The 14,156-nt window shown below is 43.3% G+C and overlaps 1 protein-coding gene across 1 annotated transcript in view; it reads right to left on the bottom strand.

Moving 5' to 3' along the window:
• LOC115056826 (potassium voltage-gated channel subfamily D member 2-like) overlaps positions 1–7,737 on the bottom strand; it is a 34,563-nt gene extending 26,826 nt beyond the window's left edge. The window contains exon 1 of the mRNA XM_029523560.1: positions 6,626–7,737. Coding sequence (XP_029379420.1) covers positions 6,626–7,737 — 1,112 coding nt within the window. The remainder of the gene's footprint in view (positions 1–6,625) is intronic.
• Between the last annotated feature and the right edge of the window lie 6,419 nt (positions 7,738–14,156).

A 14,156-nucleotide genomic window follows, 5' to 3' on the forward strand; every position in this document is an offset into this window, starting at 1 on the left:
CCAACACAGATCCAGAGAAGGAGCCACACAGAAAGGACACAGCCCAGAATCAAACCCACAACCTTCTTATTGTGGGGCGACAGCGCAAACCACTACACCACCATGCTGCCCTGCTAATGATACTAACAAAAGCTAATTGGTGTCAGGACTTACCAAACCAGAGTCCAATCAATGAGATAGAATTAGTGATGTGGGTTGAAAATACTTTGACTTCCAGAAAAAGACATTTAAATATATTGAGTGGAGCTGACTTTGGCATTCAAGAAAGATCTGCTGATGTGATCCATGCCTAATGAGAAAGAGACCTCAGAAAGTCTAGGATCAAGAATTGTTGATTACAAACTCATCATAAAGAGTTTAAATACTGATCACTCAAATTGTCTGAATTGAGATGATTGACTTGAGCGGCTACCCTTCGTTAAAGTGGGTACCCAGTTCAGATGAATCCAAAAATTTGAAGAGCCTCAGAGTAACAGCAGACAGCTTGAAGGAATCATTGAAACATCGTTGTACATGAGTCTACAATGTACAGACAACGGTGCATGGTTGCATGGTGTCCTGCTAGGCACACCACAGAAAAAGCTGCCTCTCTCCAACAAAAAAAAAAAAAAAACTACACCGGGAAATGTTTTGTGGACTAAAGAAACCTAGGTTTGGGAAAAACATGCAGCAATATGAATGACCTGGAGAGCACCCTGGCATTGAGGGGAAAATTCATTTTAAAGTCTAGGTCCAATGATGTTTCATGCAAAATTAGCTGTAGACCTGCTGAAGCCCAGTAGAAGTTAGCTGATACAGATGACTAGCCATCAATGAAAAAGGCCTGGTCAATACAATAGAGCTGATGCAGGATGATTCCAGAGGAAAGCAGAAAAACTGTCAAAACTTCCTCCTGAATGTCATTGCTGGAGCTTCACCTAGTTAAGAAATCCAAGGATCTCCCCATTTCTCATTCAGCAGTTTGAATGGTTGTATTCAGTATGACCATGAAAAACTGTAATTGTTTGTTTTATTAAGTATATGTCTACACTTGTGACATCAGAATTGCATTTATGATGGAGAAAATAATTACATTTTAGGTTCTCATATTTTTTCATGCCCCTGTATCAATTTTCAAAACAGGACACAGTCACATAATAGGCAAAATTTCCTCATCTCATTCATTCACTCAGGCTGGGTCAGAGTGTCGGGGCTGTTAGATTGGATGGAAGCCGAGCCAGGTAGAGCAAATGCTTTCTAACAACAATGAAATCGAGGTGATGTTTTCCCCACATATCTCCTTATTTGCTAATGCAGGGATGCTGCATTTATTCAGTGTAACTTTATTCTTGTTCTGGAAAATTACATTAATCTTTGATGTTGCATGCAATACAAAGAAGAAGATGAAAATGCTGAGCTGTGAAAAAACTCTGATACCATATTTTATGTGCTCATACTACGTTACCCAGACCCAAGTCCATAACATGCTAGTCTATTTCCCTGCTTAATGCAGCACATTCAAAGTGAATTAATGAAAACCCCTCCCACTGCCCCCCGCATGGAATGAGTGTTATTGGTGCTGCCTCGAAGACAGGTTGTCAAAGAAATCGAATCAAATGGAAGGACAGCCATTTTGTCCTTGTCGTATAGATTATTTATCAACCTGACCATCCGCAGTGAAGCATGCCTGCTTTTAGAGTCAGTTCACACACACAGTATCCTCAAATCAACCTACCAGATGGCCATAATATAAATAGTTGACTGACATTTTCTTTTTGACATGTAATTATAATTATAATTTAATATATATATTATGTGGAGTAGATAGCAAAGTCTTTGAAGGTTCAATATAATAAAGAACATCAATTCTGTGTAATAAATCCGGAATATATGAATTCCTATAAAATGTAAATAAGTCATTCAATTCATACCTCCACAAACAGATTTAAATCTCAAACTGCCATTGTTTTCAGTGATGAGAACAAAAGATAAAGGAAAAATAGGGGCTGTCTTTTTTCAGTCTGGCATACAAAAAGAGGATCTTTGTCTTTTTCATGGATTCTGTCTTCTATAATGATCTTAATCTTCCCTGAAGAAGGCTGCCTGTTCCCACCCCTCACTCTCACGCCTCCATTTTGCAGTCATTTGCATGGACAGAAAGAAGCTCGCATAGCACACGTTTTAGTGCCAGGTTCCCCTCATTAAATAACCTGTCACTTCAAGACCATTATACCAGCCTCATATTAGCATCACCTCTCCTCCCCAATAAAGCACCTGGAGGCACACTGTGAGCCCACAGGCTAATGGCAACCTACACATCTCACATCAGCCACTTCTGCTTTACACAGTAATACATCACATTGCTCGTAATGGATTGCTGATTTTCATAATGTGCATAACATACACAATGCCAAGTGGTGTAATGTATTCTACTGAACACAAAAATTACACCCATTGCAATACATAATCAAACACACCAAACCTACTCGCTGACTGTCATGATCAATTGTAAGAAAAAAGGAGTGACAATCCTCTGCAGGGTAACCTATCCTACCACATGAATACTATACTGCTATGAAAGCATTGGTTATCTCATGAGCACAGATGCATTGCAGCACCCTCCAGATTGTTTCTGTAGATTTCAATTAAATCTGACCTACAATGAAGGGTTTGGACTTTAGAAAGCTTTGCTCTGTACCACATCTAACAATGAATTCAACACTTTGCATTGTAGCCTTTGATTGCCACGGGACCAAGGTGTCAAATATGACAAGCACGACAATGGTTATACTTGTGGTGGTTTATGGGCCCTATGGTGACCCTGGTGTCTGTTAACCTTGCCTCCTCTGTCTTATAAATCCTATCCTGAGAGGTTTATAGAGCTCACTTGCCAAGCCTTTCCAGTTGTATTTGGAGGGTGGAGCTGTAGAACAGACAAATGACATGGTGATAAATTCGGCATCTGTTGAATGACTACAGTGCGCCGCCGTGTTTTTTGCTCTATAGGATAATCCACACAGTAAATGTCACAACAAATCTGTAATTAGAATGATCGTTCCTCTCAGCATTATCCAGAGGCAGTAGCTGAAACAAGGATGTTGACATGTGGATTGGGAGTTAAGTGTGCGTGATTGAAAAGAACATGCTTGTGTCGGAAGCTAAAGCCTGTTGTGTCTATCAAAGGTAATGTCTGTGTCCAGAGGAACGTGGGTGCCTCTATGCCAGACTAAACCTTGTCCTCCTCTCTCCTCTTCCCTTGTGGGTTGCGCATGACTTCCACTGTTTTCACAGCTGCTCTCAGCAGTGCACTCCATTACACCTTAAATCACTTAAAAGATCTGAAGGACCAAAAACTCCTTCTGCAGCTAATTCACCCTGACAGTGTGTGGATCATCAGAGAAAATAAGACCAAGCAAACACTGAATCGTCTGATTCCAGTCTAATAAAGTGCAGTGCTATCTTTATGTTGGAATCTATTGCTGCCTTGAATAGACAATATTAAATCACATCCTGAAAGTATATTCAAGGACCTTAGAAGACATCTCAAAGATATTGGTGAACACTATACCGCAGATAAGGAGCTCATAATGTACACCCAATCTCCCGCTTCTTGAAGTTGTTTGCAAACGCGTTCTCACAGAGCTAATTCCACTTTGTACAGGGTCCGAAAGCAACCACAGAGATTAGGCTCAATAAATAAATAGGGATAAGTGGGTCTTGCCCTGTGTTTGGTGCCACAGAGCAGTAGACACAGAGGCATGACACACAGCTGCACAGTGCTATTGATTCTCCACTGGTCTCCAGGCACCCTTCCCTTTCATTCAGGCTGCTTGCCAAGTTCCTCTGAACAGGAGCCCCTGCTCTTCCAATGTCTGCACGTCTGCTTAAGCACAATCAATGGGCCATCAGCGGGGGAGAGAACGCACGCCACTGTCTTTACTTCCACAGGGTGTAAGTCAGGGAAATTGAAAATATATGTAGTGGAAAGGCATCATGATACCATGCAGGCATAAAGCATCATTGACTGTCAGAATGAAATCAAATGCTTTCACAGGCTTCAAATGGAGGTTACAGCAGTGGCACCACCGCTAGTCTTTAAAGAGCTTATTTGCCAACAAATGAAAATCCTACCCCATTCATATAAATAAGTGTTTGCTAGACGTCGATCAATTTTTCTGCACGCCGAACTCTGAAACAAACTGTCAGAATACCTCATTTCCCCTGATCAGATAAGGATTTGAAGGTTACCAGAGGAGAGAACAACAGACATTTCCCTCACTCCAGTGAAGCTATTCTGTAGACAATGACAACCACAATTCAATTCAATTCTAAACCCGTTGCAAGAAATGTGTTTTTTAAAAACACATTCCCAGACAATGATGAATCATGAGAAGGAGGCGACTTTGTCTTTCTGTGATGGGTATTCAGCCTCTCCACCGGTGGTCCACTATGCAGCATTCTGCACCACTGTAAGGATTCAGTTCTGTTTGCAGATCTGTCAGCCAGGCTGTCATGGTTCACAACGGAGTGACAGGAATGTCCCCATTATCACGGACATTTCACTTTTGTACTGGCACGACAGAACATCTTTTTCAAATCCATCTTAAGCAACACAAAGGGGATTCCTAGCTGGATGCAGCAACACCTTTGTTGCACCCCAAAGATAAATAATACACCCTCTTACACAACTCATTGTTCACCCATGCTTTGAATCCGACCAATGCAGCATTTCATCTGACGTGGCAGCGTCCATCATCAGATCATGCATATCACTAATTATCCTCTCACTGGTCATTTCAAGGGTGAGCGCAAGTTTGACTGATATTGAGTGACTGCAGAGGGAACCTTTGTATGTCGCTGAGAATCCACTAACCCACCACAGCATGAGAGGAGATGAGGGAGTTTTGGGGTAGTGATAGATATTTTACATAATAAACAAGAATAGTAATAACATGTTGCGTGCAGATCTGAGGCATAACCAGGTGCAGAGTGGCTGCATCAATGCAGATATGAGGCCAGACAAAAACAAGGCTGACTGTCAAAAAGTCAAACATATAAATTTGTTTATTTGCTTTACATATTATATTCATTAACGTAAAAGGAAATTACGGAGAAAGGTGCATGTTTAAACTTTATATTCATAGAATTCTGCCTTCCACATCACAAGCATATACTTAGAGCCATATACACACACTCACACACACACACACACACACCTATAGACACATGGGCAAGAATGGACACACAAGAGTACACACAGCCACTGGCAATTTGTTTTGCAATGTTTGATCTGGGATGTTAGGACTTTGAAATTAAAAGAAAACATTTTTTCAACAGCACTTCATTTTTGCGCCATCAGTGGAGGGCGTGAGGGCTAACATTGACTGAGTGGCTGTGCACAACCTTGCACATGCAGCAGTGGGAAAATAAGCAACACCGGGATATTTTTACACACAAATTAAGAATGCTTTGATTGTTATTTTTCTATTTTATAACTAGTAATCCTGCTTCAGGCAACCAAACATTGCATTAAATGTATTCACTTTAACAGATAAAAGCCAAATGGCAGCTACACTTGGCTAAACCACACAACTTTTCAGCACCTTGGAAAGCGCACTGCCCCATATTGCTGAGCTGGGGTGAATAATGGTATTAATAACAATAGTAATAATAACCCACAGCCAACAGCTGAGCGGTTGAGTGCGTTCATCAATACAAATTAATTTGATGTAATCGTCTTAAGCGCCTTTAATTATTTTATGCTACATCAGCACATAGTGCAGCTGATGTTGCTCACGAGCATGAAATTAGCATTCAAACATTTACTGTACCTCGTTGAAAGGAAGCGAGAGGAGCTGAGAGAGAATGAGTGAGAGGCTGAGCGAGAGGGGAGGCAATGCAGGGAGAGGAATGGTGTGTATGTGTGTGTGTGTGTAACATTTTCTTTTAAGTACTTTGCCTTTAATTCAATCGCTGCACTTGTGCCTGAGCTTAGCTTGTAAAAGGTCTATGCAGGGTCTTGGCCAGTTATGAGCCTTTCTTCCTTGAGTCCTATGAGGAGGATTCTCTTTTTTATTTTTTCCTTTAAAAACCTCTACTGTCTGTTGAGTGGCCAAACTATTTTCGTAAAACCTGTAAAATAGAGCTCTTACATCCCCCCAAAAAGATAGAAAGAAACAAAGAAACAAAAAACACAAAAACCTTGGAAAAAAGGCAGGGAAGAGGCCAAACCTTCAGATAAGGGCTGTTTCTGGCGTGCAGGCTCATTGATAGGCAGTGAATGGTGCACAGAAGCCCCTATAAAGCAAATCATTGCTGCCCTCTGATTGGCCAGGAGGCGCTCGAGCCCGTTAATATGCCCAATAAATGCACACCTGTGGCCACTGCACAATCACTTCAAACATTGGCCAAAAAATTGTGCTAATTATCTTCTGTGTCTTTCAGTGAGTTAATTTTACTCCTCAGTAATTAGAAAGATGAAAAATACTTAATGACTACATGTTGTTTTAATTAAGAAACTCAGGGCTTCTCTTGGACCGTGTTTTGCTACAAAAAAATGTGTGTGTTTCAGGGTGTAATAAGCCAGCAGAGACATTGATTTATAACGGAAGAGCCTTATAGGGTTTTATGGACTGCAGCCACCTACCCCAGTGTTGTCATGGTGACAATGGTGTACCAAAACGCTGCGGGGATACTGGTGAACTTGCTGGCTGTGGAGCCTTTTTCTGCATAAAACATGACCGTAGCAAAGATAATGATGGCCATGGTGAGGGAGAAGAGGAGGAAGCCAAGCTCGGAGGCGCAGCTCTTCAAGGTGTAGCCCAGGATGCGCAGCCCCGCCGAGTGCCGGGAGAACTTGAAAATCCGAAAGACCCGGAAGACTCGCAGCGTGACGAAGGCGCCGCTCACCTGGTCATTGTCGGTCATGACCAGGCCGATGTAGTAAGGCATGATGGCGACCACGTCGATGACGCTCATCACACTTTTCATGAACTTGTAGCGGCTGGGCGCTGCGATTAAACGGAGGAGATACTCTACTGTGAATATCATGACGCACGCAGTGTCTAAACAAAAGAAGGCCAGCGCGTACCGGTCTCCGCAGGAAACCTCCTTTGACCTGTTGGGCAAAGTTCCGCACGGAACCGTCTCCACCACGTTGGCCATCACTGATATGGCAATGAAGAAGCCCGTGACATAGTAGAAGACCAGGGCTAAGGTGCTGGTGTGGGGGTTTTCAAAGGCCCGCCACAGGTACTCCCGGAACGTCAGATTCACCGGTGTGACGTCATTGTTCATGTCCAGCTCCTCGTCGTCTTGAAGCCGCTCTGCGTTTTCGCGCCTCCGGTCTTTGTACTCCTCGTAACAGCAGTCCCCGATGATCTCCGGGATGATGCCGAAGAAGGCGAGCTCCTCGTCGTACGCGGATATGCATTCTTGGCGCGGATAGTGAAGTTTCCCTGTGCGGTAAAAATTGAGTATATGTCTAAAGATGTCCGGGTCGCGGTCGAAAAAGTACTCGTTCGTCTCCTCGTGGAAAAAGAAGTCCCTCTCCGTGCTGCCCAGCAAAGTGTCCGGGTACCTCTCCAAAGTGTTCCGCCACGTCTGAAACTTGGTCCCGCTCACGTTGAGGATGATGAGTCCGTCCTGGGCTTTCCTCTTGTCTTGGGGAGGGATGGGCATCGGGGTGCTCGCCACGGGCATCCATCCTATGGCTGCCGCTCGGGCGAAGGGGAGCCATGCCGCTACACCTGCTGCCATGCTGACCTGTAGTGTTTAAAACGACCCTGCTCCGGTTATCACAGTGCTATGGCCCAGAGATGAATTGCATCTGCAGGAAGAACGGGAGACAGAGACGCTGATGGTTAACAGGCTCCACACAATGTGATAAGAAAACACACAGACCCATTGACTCCCACCGATACTGCGCATAGCACTGGTGTGTATCACTCCCAAGCCTTATCCACAGTGGAACTGTTCAGTTATGGATGCCTACTTTGCGGCAGAATATGAATTGGCTTTCGAAAACGTCACCCCCCCCACCCCCCCATATTAGGGAATGCTTTTCTTTTCAATGAAAATCTAAGTAAAACAAAGAAAAAACAAAACCCACCTTAAGGGAAGGCTGCTCTTTAAACTGCATCCAAAGGGAGTTCAGTGAATTACCTATCCTCGGAAAAGAAGACTTGCGATTCCGCCACCCATTTATCTGTCACTGCAGCCAGACGATAGGGGAAAACGGCACAATAACGTCGCATCAACAAGTTAAACAATTCAACGGCAGTTTCACAGCAGAGTCGGTCACTCGTCCGAGCGCGACCTTTCCCTTTTATTCGTCCCCTCTTGCCAGCCGCAAGGCAACGGCGCTCAGCTGCATGCGTTTCTCGTTGCAGCTACTCCTCAATAAAACTCCTGTTCCTCTCGTCGACTGCAAGACCACCCTCCCTCCCCCTCCTCCTCCTTTTCACCACCAAGCCCCGACTCTGGAGAGAGGAGAGAAAATCATATGCAGAGAGGGGGAGAGAGATAGAGGAGTGGTTTTATCTGCACCCAGAAATTCCTCTGCTGCTTCTCTGTGGGGGGAACTAATCAATGCGTAATGGTAGTCTAAGTAGGCGGCATCTCCGAAGTGTGTGTGTGTGTGTTCGCACACCACGAATGTTGCTAAGATGCTTTGTCCTCAATAAAGCAGCTCGTTTTCTTTAGAGGTCGTGATGTGTACGTGTATGTTTTTTTTTTTTCTAAAGTCCCATTAGTGCAAAGTCTTTTGAAGTTTCCCAGTCGGTCTCTATAGTAGGATATTCACAAAAAGATAGGGAAGATAGAACAACTGTGACAGTAGTCAGGCTGGGGAGTTAAGAGTAAAGAGTAATGTCTTTGTTTTTAAAAACTCATAGAAAACCCCTGCCCATGCTTTATTGGCAAACCAAAATGACTGCAATATTACGGTTTCTCCGTTTGTTGTTTTGTTTTTCTCGTTGAGAGAAATAAATATACGCATTTTGCAACACACTTTGATCGATATTGTTTTGTCTTTTTTTTTTTTTTTGGGAATTGCACCAGCCTGTGCAGCCGTCGAAGAGAGTTGCACGGCATAAAAGGTCAACATCAATGGGCTACACCGTTCTACTGACATTTTCCCAAAATAACCATAATCAATGAAATGTCTCTTGTGTTCCATAACACAGCACTGTTGTGTCCGATGGGATCTGAGGCAGCGTGTGTTGGGCTCCAGACCCACGTTATCAGGACGTGAAGAGTCCGTTCGAATAGATTCACAGCCGCGTTGTTGCCGCGTTTTCAGCACCACGGATAGCTCCCGTGCTCTCAACGTCAGCTTTCACGTGCCTGTGCGCGCGTGCAGGTCTCATCATCCTGGATTGTTTTTCCTCGCTGCAGTCACTCAGCTGTGGATCTTCTCCAGCTTCAGCTAAGCACACACGGGTTCACAGTCATGCCTAAGTAGGCACAGCTGCTGAGCTCCTGGAAAATGGATGGTCCCTCTGACCGTGAACCCGGACTACCAGCCTCATCCGAGACTCATTTCCTTTGGAAAATGTACTACAGATGTTAGGCTTATCCAAAGCAAAGCACTGCAATTTGCAACAAGTGAGTAGGCAGCGGCTCCATCTCTTCCTCAAGGACAGTTTGGCAGTATAAGTGGCTGCTGATGGACACATTAGATGTTGCACCAGTCAGATATTTGGCCTGTTACCTTCTGGATCTTTAGCCACACTACATTCACACCCAGCCTCGGGTCCCCTTTGGCATACCGCCGGGTTTTTGTAGGATGAATGCACAGGACTGTCCCATTAGTGTATGCTGACCATGTCAGAGCACACTCAGTGTTCAGTCTGAGCAGTCAGGCCTAGGGGCTATGTATTCATCAGGGCATTTAAATATTCCAGAGGTTGCCAAATGGCACCAAACATAGGCATCTGAGCTGAGCTGGCTGCCAGACTAGCTGCAAGCTTGTCAGAGGACAGATAGCCACAGTGATTTAATTTAAAAGGTAGCGCAAGAGGTCATTTAGCAACCACATATTCAGTAATTCATGCAAAGCAAAGCAATTTGGTGAAATGTTCTGAACCTGTGGTATTTCTAACAAAACATGGTAATATTTGCTTTGTAAAATGAGTATGAGCAGGCGACAAAGTAAAAATATGGGGGTTTCTTTCACTCCATAACTATTCCCTTTGGTTTTTAAATTTTCTGAAAAGTTCTTGTGAAAACAGCAGGATGGAGTTTGGTGTATGGTGTGTTTATCAATCTATTTCAACAAGGTCCAAGGTCAATCTGAAGATTGCTGACACAGAACTGTGTAGATGATTTAATTACGTCGTCTGTGTCTTTATGGATTTACTCTTTGGGTCAAGTAATTAGCATGTGTCCTCAACAAGGTTGAATCCCTTATCCCTGGTTTTGCATGGACATTGGTTCAAAGATGATGATCACTGATTTGTATGTAATACAGACGAGTGATACGAGTGAGTCTTAGTTTTCAGTGTCTCCCAGCTATAATGATACATAATCAGGCTCTAGTCCCATCCAGCCTGATAGTGCTTGCTGACATTTTGAACTTGTACCACTGAAATGCGACTGAAGCCTCTGGGATTAGGTTGTGCAACAGGATATATTTGGTAAACATGTCCTTAAGTGTGCTCAGTGTTGTAACGCAAAGGCACAGGCCCAAAACCAACACACACACTGGCACACTGTCTGGTGAACCTTTAGACATTTGTGTAGGCTCATATACACACAGAAGCATCTTTTTTCCTTTCATCTATTGACAGTAGCAGTCTGTCCACTATAGTACACTGATGCAGCCCACACTGAAGCCTGTTTTGTGTTTTCTATATTTAGTCTGGTCTGGTTCAGTGATTGAGATGATTCACTGGAGACATGCCAGGGCTTGTTAAGGAAGAAGTGAAGGGGTAGCTGCCATTTAATACAGGTCATCAACAGGGATATTCAAAATATTTGAAACAACTGAAGCGATCTTCTAAGTTTAAGCTTGAAATAAGTGAGTTGAATGAATCATCTGCAGTCCCAATATTTGCTTCAATGCCTCCAAAGACAATCATATAGGCCAGTGCTCTTTCCCACTATAGTACTATAGTGGGACCGAGGTCTAGTTTAACCTCATAATAAACTTTGTTTTTATGGGGCATTTCAAAGAGATGCAAGTTCATGACAAGCGATAAAAGGATTATAAATAAGAAGCCAATAGGATGAGCAGTAAAAATCCTAGAAAGGGAGAAAAAGGTTAGAGACGAATAAAACAGGCAAATTACGCACTAGTATCCTATTTCAAGGCTGGAAACACCCTGGCATGTTTTATGACATGCTGCTAATGAAGCCATGAATTGTCCTCATGACCTCTGGGCACAATGGCATGCTGATACCTTCAGGTGAGCATCCCACAGACGCACAGCCCATGTTCCATCACATCATCTCCTTCAGCCGCCTCTGCTTTTCCTCAGCTCTAATGAGTTATTGACCCCCTGTGGATGTGTAAAATAAAGTAAAGTCTTCCTGGTTCTGTATTGCATATGGCAGCTGGTCCATTTGTGCTTACCTCTCTGTGTCCATGTGCTTGTACACAAGCACGCACTCATGTGTAAAGCTATTTATATTTGTCTGTGTGTGTAAAGGGAAGGGAGTTGCCTGGTGTGTGAGGCTGATGTGTATGTTTGAGGACAGTATGAGCAGTTTCATCCCTGTCAGGATTGCCGGGATAATCTGGAATCCAACAACTTCTAGTTGTCAGAAATCTACAAATTGGATGTACGGATGTGTCTGGTTCACAGCATCTGTAATGCTACCTGCTTTTCTTTAGCACTTGAGGCATATCTGATTCTGAAACATCATTCTCTGCTGCCACTGGAAACAACCAAAGGCGCAAAAGCAAATGTAACTAACGCCATTGCAGCTGGTAAACACGCAAATCTGTTGTTTAAATATGATCTCACAAAAATCACTCCAAGATTAATACACAATCCTTTCTGGATGGGAGACAATGAGGTGGGGAGAAGTGCGCCACCCACTATCACGTTTTTAATTTTCACCCAGCTCCTTGTCACTGTGTCTATAGGGAAAGTAGCTCTTATCATCTGGTGAAGAGGTGTAGAAGGGATTAGAAGGAAAAGGGAGGTGTCTGTCACTGTGAGTGCTTGTGCCTATAGCTAAAGCACATACTGTGCAGCATTTGTCTGGGGTTTTGAGAACTCCTCGAGTATAGTACATCACTGCACCATTAACTACACCTGCACAAGGGCACATCAGCTGGAACATGTAGAGCAAGTCCAGGAAACCACACCAAATCATACTGTGCTATACCTTCTCTTGTCACTTCAACCTTGTAGTACTTCTTTTTGGCCTTGTAGCAGAAAAATACAGATGTATGTTTATCTCATGGTGTGTAATTAAAAACCAAAGACAGCATGAGGCCCGCCTGGCAAACCCTCACTGAAACAGTAATTCTTTTCCAAGGACATTGCACTGTTTACCCGTCTCATCTGTTGAACACAATCCTCATTGCGGAGAGGCTGAGCAGATGCTATGTGAACATCTAGACACAAGGCTTTTAACAGGTTCGAGCTGCCTGTGCAGCCGCAAATTGAAATTGAGCTTCTTCTTCTTTTTTTTTTTCACCTCTGACTAGCGTTAACCTTTATGTTGCAGCAGCTTCTAAAGACTAGGAAAAGGCAGAAATTAGCTGTTGGTTAACCAACACATTCAGAGTATAATCTAATCTATATCAGCATTGAATCATTTAAAAATGTATGATTTTTAAATGATTCAATCTGCTGATTTGTTCTCCGTTTCCTTTTTATTTTTTTATTTTTTTATTTTTTTAATCTAACAGGGGTGACTCTCCACCAATACCTCAAATTCAGGCCATCAGTGTTTTCTCCACACTCTCAAAATGTCTTGTTAATCCCTAAAGATATATTCTACTTGAATTTTAGGCATTCAACTCTTGTTCACAGAAACTGTCAGAGTGCCACACTAAGCTGTAATTCCTAGATCCCTATCACCATTATTACAACCAAGCAACAGTGAGGCAACGGGTCAGAGGGGGATCAGATTCGGAGGCTGGGTTGTTTGTTTGGGCAGTGGCAGTGTGGGCTTCTCCTGACGTCATTTATCGGGGCTTGGCATTGGCTGGCCTGACCAGTGACATTTGCTTTCCCACCATGTGGCCCCTGTACTTTGAGGCCAGATGGCAGATGATGCCTCCAAAGCAGATGACACACAAATGTAGCGCACACACACACACGCACACACACACACACACAATAATAGACACATACATTTACATAGACCCACACACTCACAGTGATCACAATCAAGCTTCCCTTCACTCAGCAGAGAGAGGGGAGCAAAGCAACAGATCGATTTGTCGCCCAAAATAATTTATAAAGTCCTGATAGAATGCCAGAAAGTAAACTTGGGGAAAAGTGGATGTATTATGATGGGAGCCAGGTAGATCGATGCTTTCCTCTCACTGTGAGGCTCAGCTTGTTTGTTCTGGGTGAAATATCATCATGAAGGCACAGAACACAGCTCTCCCACGACCCCTTTATCTGAACTGCAAAATTTGTTTCTCTTCTTTCCCCGTCTCATGTCCCCTTGTTTTCTTTTTCTTGTGTCCATGCCTCAGTCCCATAACAAGAAACTGCCATTCATCTGTGAATAGTATTCAGAGGAACAGCCAGTAAACTGAGATCTATCATTGAACCCCATATCTTGTGATATAGTCCACACACACACACACAGGGAAACACGGGCTGAAAAACAAACTGAATCCTTTGTAGGGTATATAAAAGTGTGGCCTATTAACCTTGCTTGGAGGAGGCAAATCAATTTACTCCGTTTGAAAGTTTTATCAATCATACGCATCACAGCTTGGAGGAAGACTAAATGAAGGAGTGGTTTCTCTAAATACATCATATCAGTAAACTGTGATATGAATCACAACTTTAATCTAGAGCTCCTTTGAGCTGCTTCAGTAAAATCATTTATGCTTTACTAAAAAGGCACACAAACCACACAGTCACAGGAAATTATAGGGACACAGAGGCAATGACAGTGAATGCACATGGTGATCAATCTACAAGAAAGCCCACTGCAAGCTTCTTTTCTTAGCATATTTCATTATCTCCAAATTTACTTCC

The sequence above is a fragment of the Echeneis naucrates genome, chromosome 16, assembly GCF_900963305.1.
Source record: "Echeneis naucrates chromosome 16, fEcheNa1.1, whole genome shotgun sequence".
In the NCBI taxonomy this organism is placed as follows: Eukaryota; Metazoa; Chordata; class Actinopteri; order Carangiformes; family Echeneidae; genus Echeneis; species Echeneis naucrates.